The 22,261-nt window shown below is 41.3% G+C and overlaps 1 protein-coding gene across 7 annotated transcripts in view; it reads left to right on the top strand.

Moving 5' to 3' along the window:
• The window catches only part of MARK1 (microtubule affinity regulating kinase 1), a 121,210-nt gene that overhangs the window by 60,163 nt on the left and 38,786 nt on the right, over nucleotides 1-22,261 (top strand). For all 7 annotated transcript variants that reach the window (XM_084624178.1, XM_084624174.1, XM_084624173.1 and 4 more), the window contains exons 4-7: nucleotides 9,627-9,675; nucleotides 10,821-10,886; nucleotides 13,759-13,829; nucleotides 19,088-19,144. In XM_084624178.1, coding sequence (XP_084480304.1) covers nucleotides 9,627-9,675; nucleotides 10,821-10,886; nucleotides 13,759-13,829; nucleotides 19,088-19,144 — 243 coding nt within the window. The remainder of the gene's footprint in view (nucleotides 1-9,626; nucleotides 9,676-10,820; nucleotides 10,887-13,758; nucleotides 13,830-19,087; nucleotides 19,145-22,261) is intronic.

Here is a 22,261-nt window from a genome sequence, read left to right as displayed (position 1 = left end):
TCAAATGTGAGAACTGTGTAGCTGACTTGTTTGCAGATGACTAACAAACTTGATTGTTTTGCTTGGGGAAAATTATGTCTCTCCCAGAAGTGTACTAGCTGCTGACCTACTTGAATGCAATTACTCTTTAAAATCCTGTTTGACCAGTCATACTCAGTATCTAAGTGTCAGCACTGGAAGCTAATAAACTTCCCGTGGCTCAGATCTTAGTTCATGGGTTGTGTTTACCCCCCTTGTAAAAAAAACAAAAAGCAAAACAAAAAAACCCACTACTTGTTTTTGGTGCTGGGAGGTGGGGAGGAAGCAACTCCAATTTTTATAAAATGAAACATAAAATAGATACTGAGAGATTAACTTCACAAGCATATTTATTCTTCAGACATAAAGACATGTTGTCCAAAATGAAAAACTTGTAGTTCTGTAGGGAAAACACACTAACACAACATTAGTCTCTCCAGTCTAGATAAACTTGACTAATTGAGGGTATGTCTACACTGCAATTAGATTTCTGCAGCTGGCCCCTGCTAGCTGACTCGGACTCATAGACTAAGGGGCCACTTAATTGTGGTGTAGATGTTCGGGCTCTGTCTGGAACCCCGGCTTTGGGACCCTCCTACCTCACAGGGTCCTAGAGCCCAGTCTCCAACCCGAGCCCAAATGTCTACACCCAATTAAAAGGCTCCTTAGCTGAGCCCCGTGAGCCCAAGTCAGCTGGCCCAGGCCAGCCGCAGATTTTTAATGGCAGTGTAGACATACTCTGAGTTAGCATTTCTGTCTGCCCTGAGATATCAATACAGGTTTGGCAGCTTTCTTATTTTTTCAGCACTTGCACTATTTCAGAGCTTTGGATATACCCAGTCTGAATGTGGTTCTCGATCAGAACTGAGCTGGCTGGACAGGAGTGCATATTTTTAAAAAATTGACAGATTTCTGAATTTACATCCACAATTTTTCAGCATTTTGATGTAAAAAAAAATTTGTGTTAGAAATTTGAATTTTCAGTATTAATTGTGAGAAGGAAAAAACTGTCTCATACTATTAGCTAAGTAATGGAAAGGTTCCATAACATCTCTAAGTCACTTTTTAGTTGTTTTTCTTGTGTGCTTCCAGCTCTTTGTTAATTAGATGAAGGAAGATTTCAACTGAGATTCCAGCAGTAGTAACCTATACTATCTCAGGAACCTCCAAAACTACTTACAATTTCTTTTGTAAGCTCCCTGTAGAGTCCTGTGTAGTAAAACGTGTACTGTGTTTTAATCAATCATCCTTGTGCTCAATGTAGTTTTCAAGAAGTTGAAAATATGGACATAATATTCCTGAATTGCAATGACTTTTTCAGTCAAGCACCCAGCTGGTGTTTGCGGAAGAGTGCTTGACTTTTTGTGATGTGCTTTAGGATTGTTTTTACTACTTTCTGAACATCAGAAGTTTAGGATGATTACACCTGAGAGAATCTCATTTTTCAATCTGCTTTTTGTTTTTGGAGTAAATGGCGAAAATACCTCATTGAAAGCTACATATTTTAAACTTATATGCAAATTGGAACCCCATATACTTTGTGCTTTTAAAAAATAATTTTGACTAACCTACATATTTCACTCTTTCATACTGGCATACTTATATATTTCTGCGTGTGTGTTTCCTGTTAGGTGGTCTGACATTTGATAGAATGTTTTCTCTAGAACTTTTCAAACCTATTCAAAATGTAAGAAACTTTCAACAGGTTGAACATGTTGTTGTTGTTCCTGTTTTAGGTTAAGCCCACAGTGTATTATGCGATTTCCAAACACACACACAAAAAATACACAGTCCTTATCCCAAAAACCTTACCTGCACTGGGGAAATTTACCCAAAAATTCAAACTGCTTTTAAAACCATTTGGAGCCCGAGTAAAAACCAGATTCTAGCAGCTGAAACTGTCTTTATAACCAGTGTCGTTAAGGCCTCTGAAGATAGGTGAAGTTAAGGCTTCTGACAATAAGTGTAGCTAGACAGGATATACAAATGGTTCTGGCTACTTGAGGTTTGTCCACATTGTGCTCCCAACTGATTTTAAAACTGAATTGTAGGGAACATTTTCTCCAGTGCAGATAGAGCAAAAACGCTTAAAAGCTGTTAGAGAAAAAGACAAATTGGAAATGATAAAAGTGGTTCGTTGCAATGTTTTACCTTAAGTAGGTGGCAGTCCATTTTTTATTATTAGCAGCAGTGGAGCTGGTAAAGTCTGTCGTTGGACTGCCAAATACTATCCATTATACAATTCTATTATTGGATGCCTGTAACTTTGCCAGACTGTTTGGATGGAAATTTTCCATGCCATGTATCTGCCTCAGGCTGTGCGATGTTTTTACAAAATAATAATAATTTTCGCTAAATCAGTTCCAGTGTTTCCAAGAACAAAGGAGAAAGGCATTGTTTTGCTCATATATATTTTTAAATAATCTCTCTCATTGTTAAAAACAGCTAACCAGGGCTTTTTATTGGGAGGTGTCTTGGCCAACCTTAAGTATACTGGCACTACCAGCTCTGTCTAAAATATCTCCAAGTATCTATATCTTCCTTAGTGTAATCTGCTAGCTTCTTAGTTGAGTCCCAACACAAGTGAGTATTCGGGGGGGGGGATTTAAATGCGGAGGGAGCAATGGCTTACCAAATAAGGTAAGAAAGGGCATACGACACATTAGGGTTGGTAGGGAAGAAGATGTTTATGTGAGAATCTGATCAACAAGCAAGCAACAGTAGCCTGATTTTTGGAGTAGAAGTGATGGGAGAAGGGGCAGTGTGAAAACAGGTAAGGGCGGTCTGTTTTCTGCAGGGCCTTGAACAAATGACAAGACGCTTGAATTTGGTGTGGTAGAGGAGGGGGTTCCAATGTAGGATTTAAGGATGAAGGATACTGTCATACTGATGTTTGAGAAGGATGACCTTGGCAGCCCGTTTTTTGGGTAGACTGGAGAGGGTAACGTGGAAGGCAGAGAGACTGTTGTTAAAATAATTATTTTGTTTGTTAGCTCAGATTGTTTTGAATTAGGTCATCAAAAGTGACTACTCATAGTTTAAATTTAAGTGAATGCTGTTTATCTTCAAGAAGACATTAACCTTCTATTTTGTGTTTATGCCAAAAGAGAAGAGAGAGATACACCACACGTTCTGGTTATGACAACCTGTAGTTTAAGTCAATTTTCCTAAATAGAATTTATGAATTAGGTTAGTAATGTTCATACTTAAAATATTTTTCTCTTACGTTTAAATCGTATTGGCTTGGGAACTTTGTTAGAAACTCACCAGTGTCTTGGTATTTTTACCTTTACTGGAACTCTTGGCCAGAACGAATTGGTGTGATTTGATCTGAATGCTTGAAATCATTAGGCTTAGAGACCTGATTTTTGGGTAGCTGATCACATTCTTTCCCCACTTCCGGTGTGCTTTTAAGCACACCATGGAATCTTCCCATAATTAGAGAACCTTTATTCTGCTGTAAATGCCATGATTAATATTCATGTAACTAGTATTGAATAAAATTTGCTTTAATTACGGGTTTTGTATAACCTTTTATGTGTCAGTGTTTTCCATGTGCTGCCAGTAACTTGCAAACCTACTACCTTGTGATCTCATCAGGTCTCACAAGCTGCAGTAAGCAAGGTTGAGCACTGCAGGAAATAGTGTTGGTGATTTAGCAGAGAGCTCTTTTCTCTTTGGGTCAGTGGTGAACCAAATGTCTGAGAACGATATGGTTATACTGTGAAGGTGCCATTTTTGGGGGGACGGACAAAATTGAAAACTCAGATTCTGAACTAGTAATCCTTAGAGATTTTATAGCCTTTCTTACAAGAAAAGGGGTATTAGCCCCAATATTCTGGCCAAATTTCCATGTGGTTAATTTGCTTTTTGAAAGAAACTAAATATGATCTGTTGATTAAAATATGCCTCTTAAAAATGTAGATATGGTCGTGTGCCCAAGAATTACATGATAGACTCAAGTGGCTGTAGCTTACATACACCTTTTTGATATTGATACCTGCGGCATAAGTTACACAACTACGTAGTGGATGCCTTGGCCGTTAACCTTAAATATGTTCTCCATCCCTCTCTGCGGCTGGGTCTGTGCTATGAATGAGGGATGTAACTCCCCTGCTTGTGCTCCCATAGTCATGCTGCCTCTCGCGGAGCTCGGGTTAGCATCAGTAGCAGCATAGCTGCAGTAGCACGGCAGGACTGCGCCCTGCAGAATACAAACCTGCCTGCAACCGGTGGGCATGTACTCAACACCGCTCAGCAGCACCGCCGCCTCTGCTGCTACTGTGGCTACACCGCTGTTTGTATTTGCGTGTGTATGTGCACACAAGCATGGGAATCACACCCTTAGCTTGGAGTAGAGACATAGTCAGTCTCTCTCTCTCTCTCTCTTGCATTGTCTGTATTATTGAATTGTTCTACAGAATGAAAAATGCACCTTGAATTCCTTCTTTCAACTTGTTCACAATGCCTTAATATTGTTAGCCAATATTCGGGGTCATATGGATTGCTTCTGATGGGGAGAGACATTAATGATGAAATCATGATCAAATTATTTGATGCAAGCCTGTTTATTTACAAAGAATGTACATAGTGGTGTTTCCCTGAACACAGTAGAGCCAAACAGCAGGAGATAGCTTGTTTGCTCACAGTTCCAAGCCTCTTTCCAGCCAGAGTGCTACCCAAAAGCTCTCTTAGCTTTTTCTCAGGGTCAACAAGTGTTTCTCTGGCGATCTGCTGCTCTTCCTTGCTGCCTTTCTTGTGTGCTCCTTTGGCCTTTCTGTTTCTTCTTTTCTTGTGAACATACAGTGCAATCAAATCAATCTCCTACATTTGTTATCAAACCCCTGACAACCTCCTAGGGCCGCATGGCCCAGCCATGCCCATTTTTGCATGCTGTCTGTTCCTTGGGCAGTGACTTTCCATTGTTTCAGCTATCATTAAACAAAGGGACATTTAATTGTTCCCTTATTTAGCCAGAATGGAAGGCAAATGGTCCAGCCCAATAGCGTCAATGAGGTGGTGGGATTGCCCAGTACCCATCATAACAATATTTTAGTACATATGCCTGGTGTGTCTATATAACTTAACTGTTGTGAGTTAGGTTTGAAACTGAATTTCCATAGTAAGAGAAAACATACTAGGAATACCTACAGGCTGGGACAGAGCAAGGTACCAGCTAAAAGGCCACTTGAAATGTGGCAGAGACCAGCAACTGCAGGCTTACAAGCCGTCAGAAAAGTATGCCTGGAACGGATTCTATAACAGATAGGTCCTATACTGGGTAGCTTCAGTTGTGAACAGGCAGTTGTAAGGAGAGGAGTTTTTTAGGGAAGAGACTGAATAACCATGTTGCTGAGGCCAAGACATCTACTTAATGTGTAGCTCCAGATTTTAGAGTTTGGAACTTGGTGTTCGAAAAGTTTCTGTAATAAAAAGTGGTATGCAGCTTCAGCTGTTTGCCATATGCAGTGTGCCACCACATTGCACCTGATTAACATTGGAATATAGGAGAGTCTAATACCTGGTTTCTGTTCCCTGCTCCAAATCAGGCAGAGCAGGGGATTTGAACCCAGGTATCCTATATCCCAGGTGAGTCCCCAACCACTGGGTTCTAGGATATTGTGGAGTGGATCTCTCAATTGCTTCTGTTGAAGCTGTTCCACTTTGTATAAAATACTTAGTAGGTCTGAGAGAGTGAAAATGGCTATAGTTCTCTGGTTGGGGCATGCACTCAGAAGACCCAGGTTCCAGTCCCTGCTCCAATGACTGTGAGTATTTCATAGGAAGTAGAACAGCTTCAGCAGGAGAGATTGAGAGACACCCATCCCGGAATACCCTATAGCTCAGTGGATAAGGAACTCAACAGGGATCTGGGAGACATGGCTTCAAATTCCTGTCCCACATTAGGCTGAACAGGGATTTGAATCCAAGTCTCCTACATTCTGGGTGAGTTCTGTGACCACTAGGCTATAGGGTAAAAAGGGCAAGTATCACTATCATAGAATATCAGGGTTGGAAGGGACCTCAGGAGGTCATCTAGTCCAACCCCCTGCTCAAAGCAGGACCAATCCCCAGCTAAATCATCCCAGCCAGGGCTTTGTCAAGCCTGACCTTAAAAACTTCTAAGGAAGGAGATTTCACCACCTCCCTAGGTAACGCATTCCAGCGTTTCACCACCCTCCTAGTGAAAAAGTTTTTTCTAATATCCAACGTAAACCTCCCCCACTGCAACTTGAGACCATTACTCCTTGTTCTGTCATCAGCTACCACTGAGAACAGTCTAGATGCATCCTCTTTGGAACCCCCTTTCAGGTAGTTGAAAGCAGCTATCAAATCCCCCCTCATTCTTCTCTTCTGCAGACTTAAACAATCCAACTTCCCTCAGCCTCTCCTCATAAGTCATGTGTTCCAGTCCCCTAATCATTTTTGTTGCCCTCCGCTGGATGTTTTCCAATTTTTCCACATCCTTCTTGTAGTGTGGGGCCCAAAACCGGACACAGTACTCCAGATGAGGCCTCACCAATGTTGAATAGAGGGGAACAATCACGTCCCTCGATCTGCTGGCAATGCCCCTACATATACATCCCAAAATGCTATTGGCCTTCTTGGCAACAAGAGCACACTGTTGACTCATATCCAGCTTCTCATCCACTGTAATCCCTAGGTCCTTTTCTGCGGAAGTGCTGCCTAGCCATTCGGTCCCTAGTCTGCAGCGGTGCATGGGATTCTTCCTATCACCTGCTGCTGGTGTGTACTCGTCATAATGTGCCTACCAGCTCAACCTCACAGGTGAGAGAGGCAGAGGAATGCATAGTTTGAGGATTCTTTTGGGGCTTAGGTATGAGCTAAGTGCCAGGCAACAGGATTGAGGCAATTTTGTGCATGACCTCTGGTTGAAATTTAGACACCTAGGGAGTATAAGTGTCTGCGGGGTTTTTGAGGAGTTCAATTATGGATTTATGTTTCTAAAGCAGCAGTGAGGTGCCTAAATCCCTTTATGGTTCTAGTCTCTCATGACCTGGCTTTAGGAAAGCAGATTTTTTGGTCTGCTTTTTAATTTGCCTTTCTCGTGTTGTATATTTGCATATCATGTAAATTGTCAGTCACTGTGAAATCAATTTGAGTCTTAAACTAATTAATAAACCTTTTAATCCCTTTGGAATCTTTGAACAGAATAATGTACATAATATTGACGATTACTGCATACTTCAGATTATGTGTAAAATTGTATTTCTTTAGGATTTTTCTTCCAGATTCTAAATCCTTTTATTTATAGAAGTGTAACGTTTTAATCCTGCTTTGGCAGACATGAGTTCATTAAAAGTAACTTATATTTAGACATTAATACTATTATATTGTGCAGCCTGTCTTTGTTGTCTTCCTGCCAATATTGCAGTTTTTCAGATATCTGCCTAGAAGTTCTTCAGAAATGTTCATGCTCTACAGGTTGATGCTTTAGATTTGTTGTCTTGCGTCTGGTCATTTCAGACAAATTTGTTTAATTGGATTGCTTTTCATAATTGTGAAAAATTCAGATGTAATGTACAAAATCAAAATACCAAAACATAAAACAGTCTATCTGACATATTAGTAATGGAATAATTGAGTTAATGGAAAAGCAAAAACACTTTGTAACGCAAATACAAGCACAATATTATTTACCAGACAGCCCTATTTATAGATCCAAATTAACTAATGCAAACTGTAGGATGTTGCCTTTCATTTGGTTCTTTTTCCCCCCGCCCTCCAGACAGATTCACACATACATTCTTTTTTTCTTCTTTGAAGGCAGTTGTTGAACATTTATATAAGGAGAAAGGATAATGTCCTGCTAGAAACATTTAACCAGTGTAAATATCTACTTGTGAGACTTCTGTTTGATCAAAAGCTTAATTTTCAAAATCATATTAATTGTAGTTAAGAAGAGGGGAGCACCAAATGAAAGCAGAATTATGGAGTTCTACTACTTGTGCAAATGCCATTATCTTTAATAAGACTTAAGAAACTAAAGGATGTGCACTGAGTACAAAATCTTCAATCTAGTCTAAGGAAAATAATTGTGATTGTTGCTATTTTTAGTTTGTGCTATTTGCAGAATACAAAAAAGGCAGTTAATCTTTTTGGGAGGGTTAGCAGTTTTCCTCTCTGTTAGCAATACCCTTTCTTTTGGAAATTTCCCTCAGTCCCAAGTCCCCAGAGGTGTCCAGGGGTTACTGCTGTCTTTGCTCTTGAACCTCACTTGTGGATTTTGCCAGCTTTTGTCAAAGAAGGGACAGGATGTAGCATTCATAGTCTCTGAGACAGCGGACAGTTTGCCAAAGCTTTCCTGTATTTCTGCTCAGGACTTCTACAACACATCCATCCTAAGCATAAGGCTTGAGAGCAGTCAAGCACAGAGAATACCTTTGACAACAGAAGTATGTTCATTGTTCAGTGAAGGAAATCTCAGATGTTATCAGTATTGTCAAACTCCAAATGTTCAAAAATCATGACTTTAAAGGAACTCCAGATTTTTTTTTAATTTGCCTTTTGGTTTTTTTTGCCTTTAGGGTATGCTCACTTCACTTTTTCAAGCTTTTCTCTGCAACCATGCGTGCTAGAATTTTTGTTAAATAAAAGCTGAGATTTTCAAGACATCTCTCAATTTCAGTAAGGGCAGGGAGCGGGGGTGGAAAGAATCATCAGTTGTTACCGCTGTTGCATGCCTGGCAGACTTTATATGGTCTTAAAACTAAAAAATTGTGTAGCCCTTATGGATGTATACTCTTTCAGATGTGACCTGATGTAGGTATTGTTCAGCTCTGGTATGTGTGAATTGATTCCATTCATCTTCGTGGTGTGTTACCCCCTAAAACCTAGTTATACTTCACAGTCCAGTTTTTTCCCAACACCAGAAACATGAAGTCATGCGCACACGCGCGCACACACACACACACACACACACACACGGAGTTATGTACACAGACTGGGTAATTAGTTGCATATGCAAATAGCCAAATAAGCAAAGGGCAGAAATAGCAATAGGTCCTGCAAATGCCCTTTGTTGTTTCAAGCCAGTGGAAACTCTAAAAGCTGTTACTATATAAGAGCCTACATATATTTTTGCATACCTTGTTTTGAAACAAGTGCAGTTTTGTTGTGCATTGAAGGTAGTACGTGGCCCTAGGTTTTTAGACCCAGCCAAACGTTATAATAAAAATGTAGTACAGCGCTGTCCACAAAATGAGTCTGATGTCTAGTACAGTGAATAATGTAATTGTATCTAGTACTGGATTATAACATAAAAGGCTATCTTAATATCTACTTAAATTGCCTTTCACCTTCCATTCCCCATATAAAGTAGCATGTCTGAAGTAAAAAGAGAGAGAGTACTAGTGGCACTTTAAAGACTAACCAATTTATTTGAGCATAAGCTTTCGTGAGCTACAGCTCGCTCTGTAGCTCAGGAAAGCTTATGGTCAAATAAATTGGTTAGTCTCTAAGGTGCCACTAGTACTCCTTTTCTTTTTGCGAATACAGACTAACATGGCTGCTACTCTGAAACATGTCTGAAGTAGCTCTTCCCCAGTAAACATAGTTTGAATAAAGCTGTTTTGTTTTCTTAACAGTTGTTTCGAGAAGTACGAATAATGAAGATATTGAATCATCCCAGTATAGGTAGGAATTGGATTTGTTTTTCTGGTGACTTTAATATTATACTCTTATCTATTTTGTTTGAATATATTTAGATACTTGTTTTTATTGATCCATTAAATCTTTAAGATGGATGAACAATGTACACTCAGGGCCAGATCCTGCTCTTGTCCTGTTTACTTCAGTGGACTACTTGCATGAGTAAGGCAAGCAGAAATTTGGCTCGTAAAGGATAACTTGCTCAATTAGAGGAAAGGGCTAACACTCAGCAAGGAGGTGGTGTCTGATGGCCAGTAGGGGATCTGTCTCGTACTCTTACTGTTGTTCAGATGGGTTAAAAAGCCTTTGCGCTAATGAGTTTTGCCACTCTCACTAAGAAACTAGGACCTAGGACCAAGAAACCTGCAAAGTGCTATCTTCAGAGAAACCAAGTTACAAAGTATGTAATTTTCCCTTTCTGCTTTAGTTCCCCCCACCTTCAGAGCCCTACTTTGTGATGACAATTCTTCTGGCTGAGGAGGGCTGGACAGTCTTGTTCCAGAGACAGTTAATGTTCCTGAATCGGCCAGAGGGCTTGTTGCATACAAGGTATGGACAAGGTATACAAGTTATTACATAATAGGTACTCCCTTGTCTCCATTTTTAGAGCTGAGTGTGCTGCATTTCCAGCATTCTAAGCTCCTACTGGTCCCCCTCCGTCCCACCTGTGACCGTGGTAGTTTTATTAGTATTATAATCTGATTGGGAAAGCCTTTCAGTTAGAATACCTGCTCCGTTTGGCACCAAAACTTTGTGTCTTTTTAAGTTGATCAAAACTCCACAACTTCTCTAACCGGGAGCGGTTGGAATAGAGAAGTAATTTACTTGGGATTTTTGTGTGTTTTTTTGGTAAGAATTCCTGTGTGGAACTAAACACTAATTTCAGCATGAATTTCATTTTTGTATAGTGTTTGTGAAATACTCCTGAGAAAGTTGTAGAAGATTTTATATATTCATGATGTTCTTACAACTTAATTCTCCTTTTTTCAAAACTGTTTAAATCTTCTGGCTTGGTGGTATCACTGGTTAATAAATTTTATTAATTTAAAGAATAAGTGTTTGGGCTGTATTTTAAAAATTTTGATGAATTTTTGCTGTTTGATGCAAGCTTTCATTCCTTTTTATTTCAGTAAAATTATTTGAAGTTATTGAAACAGAAAAGACACTGTATTTGGTAATGGAATATGCCAGTGGGGGTAAGTAGTTGTTGAACTCCCAGTTTTGTGGGTAAATTGAAAAGTGGAAAGTAAATCTTCATGCACAGATACCCAACTGAAACCAATCTTGACATCTGGGGTTGTGTTACGTCTTGTGTATTGCATGTTGTCTGTCTGCCTCATGGAGTCTGTCAGGGTTACTTCCCCACTCTGAACTCTGGGGTACAGATGTGGGGACCTGCATGAAAGAACCCCTAAACTTATATTCTACCAGCTTAGGTTAAAAACTTCCCCAAGGCAAAAATTCCTTTCCTTGTCCTTGGATGGTATTGCTCCACCACAAAGTGATTTACACAAAAATTCAGGAAAGGGTCACTTGGAGTCCCTATCCCCCCAAACCCCTTCACCTCCTTTTCTGGGGAGGTTTGAGAATAAAATACCAACCAATTGATTAACAATGTGAGCACAGACCAAACCCTTTGGTTTTTAGGACACTGAAAATCAATCAGGTTCTTAAAAGAAAAACTTTATTTAAAAAAAAAAGTAAAAGAATCACACCTGCAAAATCAGGATGGAAGGTAACTTTACAGGGTAAATAAAAAGATTTAAAACACAAAGGATTCCCCTCTGACTCAGCTTCACAGTTACAAAACAGGAATTAAACTACCTCTTTAACATAGGGAAAATTCACAAGCCAAAACAAAGGATAACCTAATGCATTTTCTTGCCTTACTTACAATTTTTGTAATTTTAGATGGTTCATTTCAGGTATGTTTTCAGGAGATGTTGTACCTGCCTGGTCTCTGTCTCCGTCTGGAGAGGGAACAAAACAAAAGAGCCACAAATAAATCCTCCCCCCACCAGATTTGAAAGTATCTTCTTTTCTTTTCTTATTGGTCCTTCTGGTCAGGTGCCAACAAGGTTATTGAGCTTCTTAATCCCTTACTGGTAAAGCGATTTAGTACAGCTGCCCTGGAGGATTTTATGCTACCCTTTTCTCTGTTTATGACAGAGTCCCTAACCAGAACTTTAAGGTACAGTTCTGCTGTCAATTAACAGTGTTATGCATAGTAGATTACTTTATTTTACAGATGTTTGTGTAGTTTTTTTTATAATATACCAGGAGATAATCTGACTTTCATTCTAGCAGAGGCTCAGGCCTTGTGTGTCTCCCATCCTTATACTTACATCACCAATAGAGAGAGCACCTGCCTCTCGTCTTCACCTTGTGTCAGAGCAGTGTAACAGAGGCAAGGTCTGGGAGTTGGGGATAAGAACATGGGACAGCTGGCCAGGCAGATTGAAAAGAAAGCCAGGTGGATTTTGGGAACACAATTGGTACTCATTTAGATGGGGAAATGGCTGTTTAGAAAGGGCATAGAGCTTCCACCAACTGGAGATGGCTGTTTGTCATATACCGTCGGGGAGAGGGACCACTAGCAATGAAAATCTGAGAGCCGTTTGGTGAAGAACTTTTTGGCCTTAAACTTCTCACAAAATAAAAGTGATGTGAAGACATGCAGTGCAAGTCTGGTGTATAAGGTGCCACCCCTTACGCCTAGAACCTTATCCCTTTTACAGTAGTATTCTTTATTACTCTAACTGCACTTTAAATTGGTCTTTCATTTAATGCCCATTTTAATATAAGAATTTTAAAAAACTGAAGTCTTACTAGGAAGGAATCTGTTCTTGTAGGTCTGCAGTAACTATGTTGTCTGAACAGTGAAAACAAATACAAGCAGTAAAAAGGAATCTTTCCTGACTGCTTCCCCCTCTCTCCTCCTCAGGACTGTGGGCATGTTTGAAATGGTTTTAATAAACAGACTAGTTAGTTTTCTGAAACCTGCAGACAGTGTTTTTCCTTGATAAGCCCAGTCGGTAATGTGGGTGGGTGGCTTTTTACACATATTGTGACAGGGTCAGGCCAGACGGCTACAGGAGAGTGATGGAAGGCAGATATATGAGCCCCAGGTTAAGTAGGTCCCTTTTCCCTGGGTAAGGTAACAGGGAAGGTTCCAGAACAATCAGGAACTTTCTGGAATCAATTAAAGCAGACAGGCTGATTAGAATACCTGCAGCCAGTCAAGAAGCTGCCAGAATCAATTAAGACAGGCAGGCTAATCAGGGCACCTGGGTTTAAAAAGGAGCTCACTTCAGTTTTTGGTGTGCGTGCGTGGAGCTGGGAGCCAGAGGCACAAGAAGCTGAGAGTGAGAAGGCATACTACTGGAAGACTGAGAAGTACAAGCATTATCAGACATCAAGAGGAAGGTCCTGTGGTGAGAATAAAGAAGGTGTTGGGAGGAGGCCATGGGGAAGTAGCCCAGAGAGTTGTAGCTGTCGCACAGCTGTTAGAGGAGCCACTGTAGTCAGCTGCAATCCACAGGGCCCTGGGCTGGAACCCGGAGTAGAGGGCAGGCCCGGGTTCCCCCCATCCCTCTATCCCCCCAATTCCTTACTTGATATTGGAGGAGTTGAACTGGACTGTGGATTCCACCAGAGGGAAGGTCTCTGGCCTGTTCCCCGATCCACTAGGTGGATCAGCAGAGGCTGCAGGCATTATTCTTCTTCCTTTTCCCCATGCTGGCCAGTGATGAGGCTAACTGAGTGAATGGCAGATTTGAGCCATGAAAGTGGCCAAATTGAGGGCTGCTGTGAACCTCTGAGTCGAGAAAATCTGCCAATAAGCGCAGGACCCACCAAGGCAGAGGAGGAACTTTGTCACAATATATATGTTGAGGTTTTTTGTACATAGAGGGTCATATCCGCTATTGAAGTTGATGGAGCTACAACTGTAAACACTAGCTGAGCATCTGGCCCAAATTCATGGTATGTGGGTATTTTTCTTGATAGTCTGGTATAAATAATAAAGCCTGAGCAGTATAACTTATGCTTCATCTTTTTCTGGTTCAGGAGAGGTGTTTGACTACTTAGTTGCACATGGAAGAATGAAAGAAAAGGAGGCCCGTGCAAAATTTAGGCAGGTATGAAATTGTTTCTGTTTACAGTATTTTTAATGAACTTTAACTCAAAAATATTTGCACATTTTTTTAAAAAGTGAAAGCTCATAGTTGTAGTGATGTGTATTAAAGCTAGAATGGAAAAATCCCTCAGGAGGCAAATACCTATTTCCTGAGCATAATTTAAAAATAGTAAGACTGTTTAAGCTTTTGTTAATGGATATTCTTGAGAAACTAAATTTCTTTCATTATGACTCACTCCAGATTTTATTAACTCTTTGAGTATCCTGAAATAATCAGATGTTCTTCAGTGAGGTTGTTATATGGCGATATAAACTTTTAGTTTACTCATTTATAATAAATCATGTATTTTATTAGGGGTACTCTTTAAAATATTCTATCATCATCACTTCTTTCCTGAGTACTAATCTTCATGTATGGTTACTGCGAAGAGGATTAGGGGCAGGTTTTACTTGTGCACTTTCGTTTATTTAGATATAATAAGCTATTTATATAACTTGGTGTTTCATTTTTTCAAACTTAAGATGCAAAATAACCATATAAAGAAACTAACTTAATATCAAATTAACTTATTTGCTGAAGTCTCCTCATACAAATCTCTTCATTTCATTATAGGTTATGTAATAGAGAAAATTAAATTTAGTTATGTTTTAGCCTTATTTTTTGTCGCATGTTCACAACTTCCTCTAAAATTCTCCATTTGGTCCAAAACTACATGCTTTTTTTCTTCTTAGAAGTGATATTTTTGGGAAACTGATCAAAGTCCATTCAGTCATTTGAGTAACAGGAGAGTCATAGAATCATAGAATATCAGGGTTGGAAGGGACCTCAGGAGGTCATCTAGTCCAACCCCCTGCTCAAAGCAGGACCAATCCCCAACTAAATCATCCCAGCCAGGGCTTTGTTAAGCCTGACCTTAAAAATATCTAAGGAAGGAGATTCCACCACCTCCCTAGGTAACGCATTCCAGTGTTTTACCACCCTGCTAGTGAAAAAGTTTTTCCTAATATCCAACCTAAACCTCCCCCACTGCAACTTGAGACCATTACTCCTTGTTCTGTCATCAGCTACCACTGAGAACAGTCTAGATGCATCCTCTTTGGAACCCCCTTTCAGGTAGTTGATAGCAGCTATCAAATCCCCCCTCATTCTTCTCTTCCGCAGACTAAACAATCCCAGTTCCCTCAGCCTCTCCTCATAAGTCATGTGTTCCAGTCTCCTAATCATTTTTGTTGCCCTCCGCTGGACTCTTTCCAATTTTTCCACATCCTTCTTGTAGTGTGAGGCCCAAAACTGGACACAGTACTCCAGATGAGGCCTCACCAATGTTGAATAGAGGGGAACAATCACGTCCCTCGATCTGCTGGCAATGCCCCTACATATACATCCCAAAATGCCATTGGCCTTCTTGGCAACAAGGGCACACTGTTGACTCATATCCAGCTTCTCGTCCACTGTAACCCTTAGGTCCTTCTCTGCAGACCTGCTGCCGAGCCATTCGGTCCCTAGTCTGTAGCAGTGCATGGGATTCTTCTGTCCTAAGTGCAGGACTCTGCACTTGTCCTTGTTGAACCTCATCAGATTTCTTTTGGCCCAATCCTCTAATTTGTCTAGGTCCCTCTGTATCCTATCCCTACCCTCCAGCTTATCTACCTCTCCTCCCAGTTTCGTGTCATCTGCAAACTTCCTGAGGGTGCAATCCACACCATCCTCCAGATCATTTATGAAGATATTGAACAAAACCGGCCCGAGGACCGACCCTCGGGGCACTCCACTTGATACCAGCTGCCAGCTAGACATGGAGCCATTGATCACTACCCGTTGAGCCCGACAAAGTAGCCAACTTTCTATCCACCTTATCGTCCATTTGTCCAGCCCATACTTCTTTACCTTGCTGGCAAGAATACTGTGGGAGACCATGTCGAAAGCTTTGCTAAAGTCAAGAAACAACACGTCCACTGCTTTCCCCTCATCCACAGAGCCAGTTATCTTGTCCTAGAAGGTAATTAGATTAGTCAGGCATGACTTGCCCTTGGTGAATCCATGCTGACTGTTCCTGATCACTTTCCTCTCCTCTAAGTGCTTCAGAATTGATTCCTTGAGGACCTGCTCCATGATTTTTCAGGAGTCTGAGGTGAGGCTGACTGGCCTGTAGTTCCCAGGATCCTCCTTCTCTTTTTTAAAGATTGGCACTACATTAGCCTTTTTCCAGTCGTCCGGGACTTCCCCGGATCGCCATGAGTTTTCAAAGATAATGGCCAATGGCTCTGCAATCACATTCACCAACTTCTTTAGCACTCTCGGATGCAGCGCATGCAGCCCCATGGACTTGTGCTCGTCCAGCTTTTCTAAATAGTCCTGAACCACTTCTTTCCCCACAGAGGGCTGGTCGCCTCCTCCCCATGCTGTGCTGCCCAGTGCAGTAGTCTGGGAGCTGACCTTGTTCGTAAAGACAGAGGCAAAAAAAGCATGGAGTACATTAGCTTTTTCCACATCCTCTGTCACTAGGTTGCCTCCCTCATTCAGTAAGGGGCCCACACTTTCCTTGACTTTCTTCTTGTTGCTAACATACCTGAAGAAACCCTTCTTGTTACTCTTAACATCTCTTGCTAGCTGCAACTCAAAGTGTGATTTGGCCTTCCTGATTTCACTCCTGCATCCCCGAGCAATATTTTTATACTCATCCCTGGTCATTTGTCCAATCTTCCACTTCTTGTAAGCATCTTTTTTGTGTTCAAGATCAGCAAGGATTTCACTGATAAGCCAAGCTGGTCGCCTGCCATATTTACTATTCTTTGTACACAACGGGATGGTTTGTCCCTGTAACCTCAATAAGGATTCTTTAAAATACAGCCAGCTCTCCTGGACTCCTTTCCCCCTCATGTTATTCTCCCAGGGGATCCTGCCCATCAGTTCCCTGAGGGAGTCAAAGTCTGCTTTTCTGAAGTCCAGGGTCCATATTCTGCTGCTCTCCTTGCTTCCCTGTGTCAGGATCCTGAACTCGACCATCTCATGGTCACTGCCTCCCAGGTTCCCATCCACTTTTGCTTCCCCTACTAATTCTTCCCGGTTTGTGAGCAGCAGGTCAAGAAGAGCTCTACCCCTAGTTGGTTCCTCCAGCACTTGCACCAGGCAGTTGTCTCTTACACTTTCCAAAAACTTCCTGGATTGTCTGTGCATCGCTGTATTGCTTTCCCAGCAGATATCAGGGTGATTGAAGTCTCCCATGAGAACCAGGGCCTGCGATCTAGTAACTTCCGTGAGTTGCTGGAAGAAAGCCTCGTCCACCTCATCCCCCTGGTCCGGTGGTCTATAGCAGACTCCCACCACGACATCACCCTTGTTGCTCACACATCTAAACTTAATCCAGAGACACTCGGGTTTTTCTGCAGTTTCATACTTGAGCTCTGAGCAGTCATACTGCTCCCTTACATACAGTGCAACTCCCCCACCTTTTCTGCCCTGCCTGTCCTTCCTGAACAGTTTATATCCATCCATGACAGTACTCCAGTCATGTGAGTTATCCCACTAAGTCTCTGTTACTCCAATCACATCATAATTCCTTGACTGTGCCAGGACTTCCAGTTCTCCCTGCTTGTTTCCCAGGCTTCTTGCATTTTGTATAGGCACTTGAGATAACTCGTCCCTCTTTCTCAGTATGAGGCAGGAGCCCTGCCCTCTCGCACGCTCCTGCTCGTGCTTCCTCCCGGTATCCCACTTACCTCAGGGCTTTGGTCTCCTTCCCCCGGTGAACCTAGTTTAAAGCCCTCCTCACTAGGTTAGCCAGCTTGCTTGCGAAGTATGAGGAGAGAGTCTGAAAGTGGGAATTTCTATATTTATTAAAATTTTAAAAATCTTCATTACATTAGTTTGTGATATATAGTCATTCTAACAGCATTTGCTAGTACTGTATTGAATAAAGTAATTTGACTAGAATGATACCACATTCAATGGGCTAAATTAATTTAAAGTGATTCCCTTCATATGTTGAAAATTTCTGTTACTTTGAGGAATGTTTTATGTAATGAAATCTTTTATCCTGAAGTTTTGGATGCTTAACCCTAGAAGGATAAATAACATAAAAATACCTTTTCCTGTTTATGGAGTGTGTCCTCTGGGTTAAAAGATTAATATTAACAAATTAGTAATTTATAATGTGGCAGCTTAATAGCATAGGATATAAACGTTATGGCATATCGTTCGCGAAAATAAAAACATAGTGGATACGTTTTTAAATGTATATTTCTTCTTTGAGTGATTGTCTGTAAGTATTCCATTTTAGCGTGTTTGTGCGCTGCCAACACAGGAGATTTGGATCTTTTTGGACTAGCAGTACTTGTTCGCTTGCGCTTGCAGCTCAGAGCCCTTGTGCAAACCCCCCCCCCCCCCCCCCAGGGTAGAAAAGGGTCAATGTGGGCTAGCCACCTCTCAGTAACTTCTAACTGTGGCATAGGCTGAGATGAAATGACTAGTGCTGTCCATTTTTTCTGTGTTTTGCATAGGATTAGTTAGTAAATATTTATGCATAAATTAGGAATTATATTTGGTATAGGTTTCATTTGGGTAACTTTGTTCTTAATTTCTTGGTTGCCTAGTACTGCGTTCTCAGTCTTCATTGCTAAGCCAAAATCGCCCGGTTTCAAATATTGCCCTTTATGTGGTATTTCCATCCTTCTACTGAATGTTTATTTTGCTTAGGGGAAGGGCGTATATTTAGCAAATGCTCAGTTTGCTGTGCGTTTTGAAAGTGAATACAGAAGTTCAAAGAGGCCAGGCTGAAAATGTACTTTTTCCATAAATGTTTGAAGCCAGTCTCAAATCTGGGCTCCCAGGATCCTTCTCTTTGTGTGCAGACCTCTTTCTCTACTAAAAAGAGCTCTGGGTGTTTCTGTGTGTTAAAGTTCTGTCTCTCCTACACCTTTGGCAAAGGCTGTAGCTCCAAAAACGTCAGAGGGGGTAAAAGACTCCATCGTTATAACTTTTTATAACCTTGAAGGGGGTACAAGGGCGCTGGAAGCACAGGCTCAGGCTGGTAAGCACTGCTAGTCCAAAAAAAAAAAAAAAAAAGTCCCGATCTCCGGCATTGGGGATGCGCAAACAAGAGAACATCAATTACTGTAAGGATTTTTACACTCCCTGTATGTAAAAATACTTAATTCTCCACTAATGCATACTAGGAGGCAAAATTAAGTATAAGCTATGAAAAACCCTAATTATATAGGGATTCAAATTAATTCTTATTGAAAATGTTGGTTTTTCAGATTGTATCTGCTGTGCAGTACTGCCATCAAAAGTGCATTGTTCATCGTGACCTCAAGGTAGGTTTCTGTGGTTTTTCTTTTTTTTCTTTTTTTAACATAACTAATTGACAGTATTAGAGCAAGTTCACCTATCTCTCTTTCCACATAGCTGCCATTGCTGTAGTATGAATGCTTCAAACACATTAATGAATTTATCTTCACAATACCCCCACGAAGGTGGGAGGTACTATTTTCTTCATTCCATACTTGGCGAATTGAGGTATATAGAAATTAAGTGGCTTGCCCAACATCACAAGGAGGCCTGTGACAGAGACACGAAAAGAACCTAGATCTCCAGAGTCCCTGTTTAGTGCCTTAACCAGAAGACCAAAAATTATAGCTAATGATTAAGGATAGGATTCTGTCATGGAGGACTTTCTGGGACCTCTGTAACTTCTGGGGTATGGTCAGAGCAGCCTTGTGACTGCCAAAGCAGCAGCTGATCAGGGTTAGGTCAGCCCCTGCTGCGGGGGAGCAGTGGCGGGACAGGAGCGGCTGCAAGGCCCAGCAGCACTCTGCTTGTCCTCTTCTCCCCCCCTCCCCCCAGGTATTTTTAGTAAACGTCAGGGATTTTTACTCAAAATACCTGTGACAGAATCCAAATGCACTGAATGCATCCGATGAAATGAGCTGTAGCCCATGAAAGCTTATGCTCAAATAAATTTGTTAGTCTCTAAGGTGCCACAAGTACTCCTTTTCTTTTTGTGACAGAATCGTGACCCATACTAATGATATACAAATATCCACAAATTGAAAATGAAAAAGCTCATTTTAATGCATATTTATTATAGTCATAAATGCTGCCAGCTATCATGGTTTCTAGATTAAGACAATTTATAGTAAAATGCTTAAACTGATCACGTCTTTTAAAAATCTGTAAGAGATGTGTTTTTTTTCATCTGTTCTTCTTCACTCTCTCTAAGTATTTGGTGGTCCAGAGTTGGAGTACTGCAGTGTCTGACTGCTTTCACTCACTGTGCAGCCTTTATTGTTCTTTGTAAATTGTTATGGTCAGCGAGGATAGTTAGGTTAGTGATTAGAGTAGTGTTTCCTCTTTTTGTCCTCCCTCTTTATTTTCTGTACCTGTTGTAGGGAACTTGTTTTTCTCTGGATCTACCCAGCACAGCATCTTGCTTGCTATGGTGAAGCAGAAATTGCCAAGGTTTCAGAATTGCCTTTCCAACGAGGCAGTAATGCTTCTTAACTTTGGACACACCAAATGTGTTTCATGTTTGGGGAAGGGCATGTTATTGACAGATGATCAATTTGTAAATCATTCTCAATGAGGATGCAGAAAGCTAGTGAGACATATCTAAAAATGTTCTTAATGGAAAAATGCATGTATCCATCCTAAGACCCCAAGATCCCTGGGGCAGAAAATCCTGATCAGTTGTCATCTGAAAGTACTGCTGTCACCTCCTCATCAGGCTGCTCCTTGGATGTGAACAGTCTTCTTTCTCACCTCTAATGACAAGGGGGAAGAGAGGCATTCTGATGTTAAAGGGAGAAGATCTAGTTCTCCTACAATGGAAACTAGCTCTAAGAAGCATAAATCTTCTGCATTTGTCTGCTAGGTCCCTTTGTGACCCATTTGGACTCCGGTCACTGAGCCCCAGTATTGGTCTCCTCAGACTGAAAAACTTCACCAGGTACTACTTGTGCAGCACTGAAGCATACAGTATTAGCATCTTCGGTACCAACCACCCTGGTACCAGTGTTGTGGATTCACCACCTCTTGGCATCTGAGTTCTCAGTACTGAGGAATTTTGTGGTACTAGGAGATCTGTCTTATCTGTAACAACTCACCACTGTTAGCTAATACTAAGGTTTTCCTCCTCTGGTACCATGTACTTCGCAGACGGGTACTGGCTAGAACAAGGGACGAGAGTTGCCTACTACGAATCTTGCTTCAGCTCCACTACTTCAGGAGTAGTAGCCCTCAGCTTCTGATGATAGCAAAGAGCCTTCTTGTTCACTAGGGTCATGAACAATGACTTACATCTTTGAAAGGGAATCCAGGGTTTATTATTGTTACCTTATCTCCAAAAGACCTAGGGATCTTAATTCCTGGTGTCCTCCACCATGGCCCCCCCGGTCCTTATGCTTACCAGCACCTTTGATAGTACTGGATGTATGGGGTTTTCAGTCTACAAGGGGAGCAGCATTTGTGTCATGGCCAGATCTAAGCTCCATCTCTGCTGTTACAGAGAGTAGCACCCAAAACTATTCAAGAACCTTCATTACTGATGAGCATCTGCATCGTGGCTCTGATGTAGAGCTTCAGACTGAGAATCTTAATGTACCATCTCCTGATGAGGTGGTTCTGCAATAATCAGCCTCAAATTTGATGAGTACAGATCCTTCCAAGAACTGCTCAGAACGGAGACGAACACACCGGAGGTACTGGTAGAAGTGGTCCAGGAGAGGTCTCACAAGCTCCTGGACATGCTGCACACCCCCATGCCAAGTTGTCTAATGAATGCCTTTAATTGAAGGCCTTTTGGATCCTGTTAAACTGCTCTGGCAAACACCAGCCTTGAGAGTTCCTACATGAAAAAGTGCAGAGCATTGGTACCAGGTCCTGTCTTCTGGATTTGAGCTGCTTTACTCACATTCTACTCTAGGAGCCCTGGTGGTATCTGCAGTCTACAAAAGATGGACACGAGGGCCCTTAGCAAGTTATCCCCTGGGACAGGAGTCCAGAAAATTAATCTTGTTGGATGGAAAAAGTACTCCTCGGCAAGCTTTCAGATGAGAATCACCAACTATCAATTGCTGTTGGCAAAATGACTTTCTGAATAATGAAAACATTGCAGCATTCACTGGCAAAATCCCGCAGGACTGCAGAGAGGAATTTAAAGAGCTGATTACTGAAGGACAGCATGTTACATGCTTGTTCTCCAAGCAGAGCGTGATGCTTTGGATGTGGCAGCTAGGTCTGTGGCAACCTCAGCTGACATGAGACAATCATCCTAGCTGCAAGTGTCTGGCGTTCCTAGGGAGCTACAGGTTACCAGAGAAGAATGGCCTTTTGAAGGATGTGAGTTAAATACAAAGACTGATCAGGCCTTAGTCTTTGAAAATATTCTCATGCAATGCTCAGGTCTTTGGGAATTTATACTTGCAACATAACTT

The sequence above is a fragment of the Lepidochelys olivacea genome (assembly GCF_965140295.1).
Source record: "Lepidochelys olivacea isolate rLepOli2 genome assembly, chromosome: 3".
Lineage (NCBI taxonomy): Eukaryota > Metazoa > Chordata > Testudines > Cheloniidae > Lepidochelys > Lepidochelys olivacea.
The sequence above is the reverse complement of the archived record's forward strand: the minus strand, read 5'-3'. Positions and strand labels throughout refer to the sequence as shown.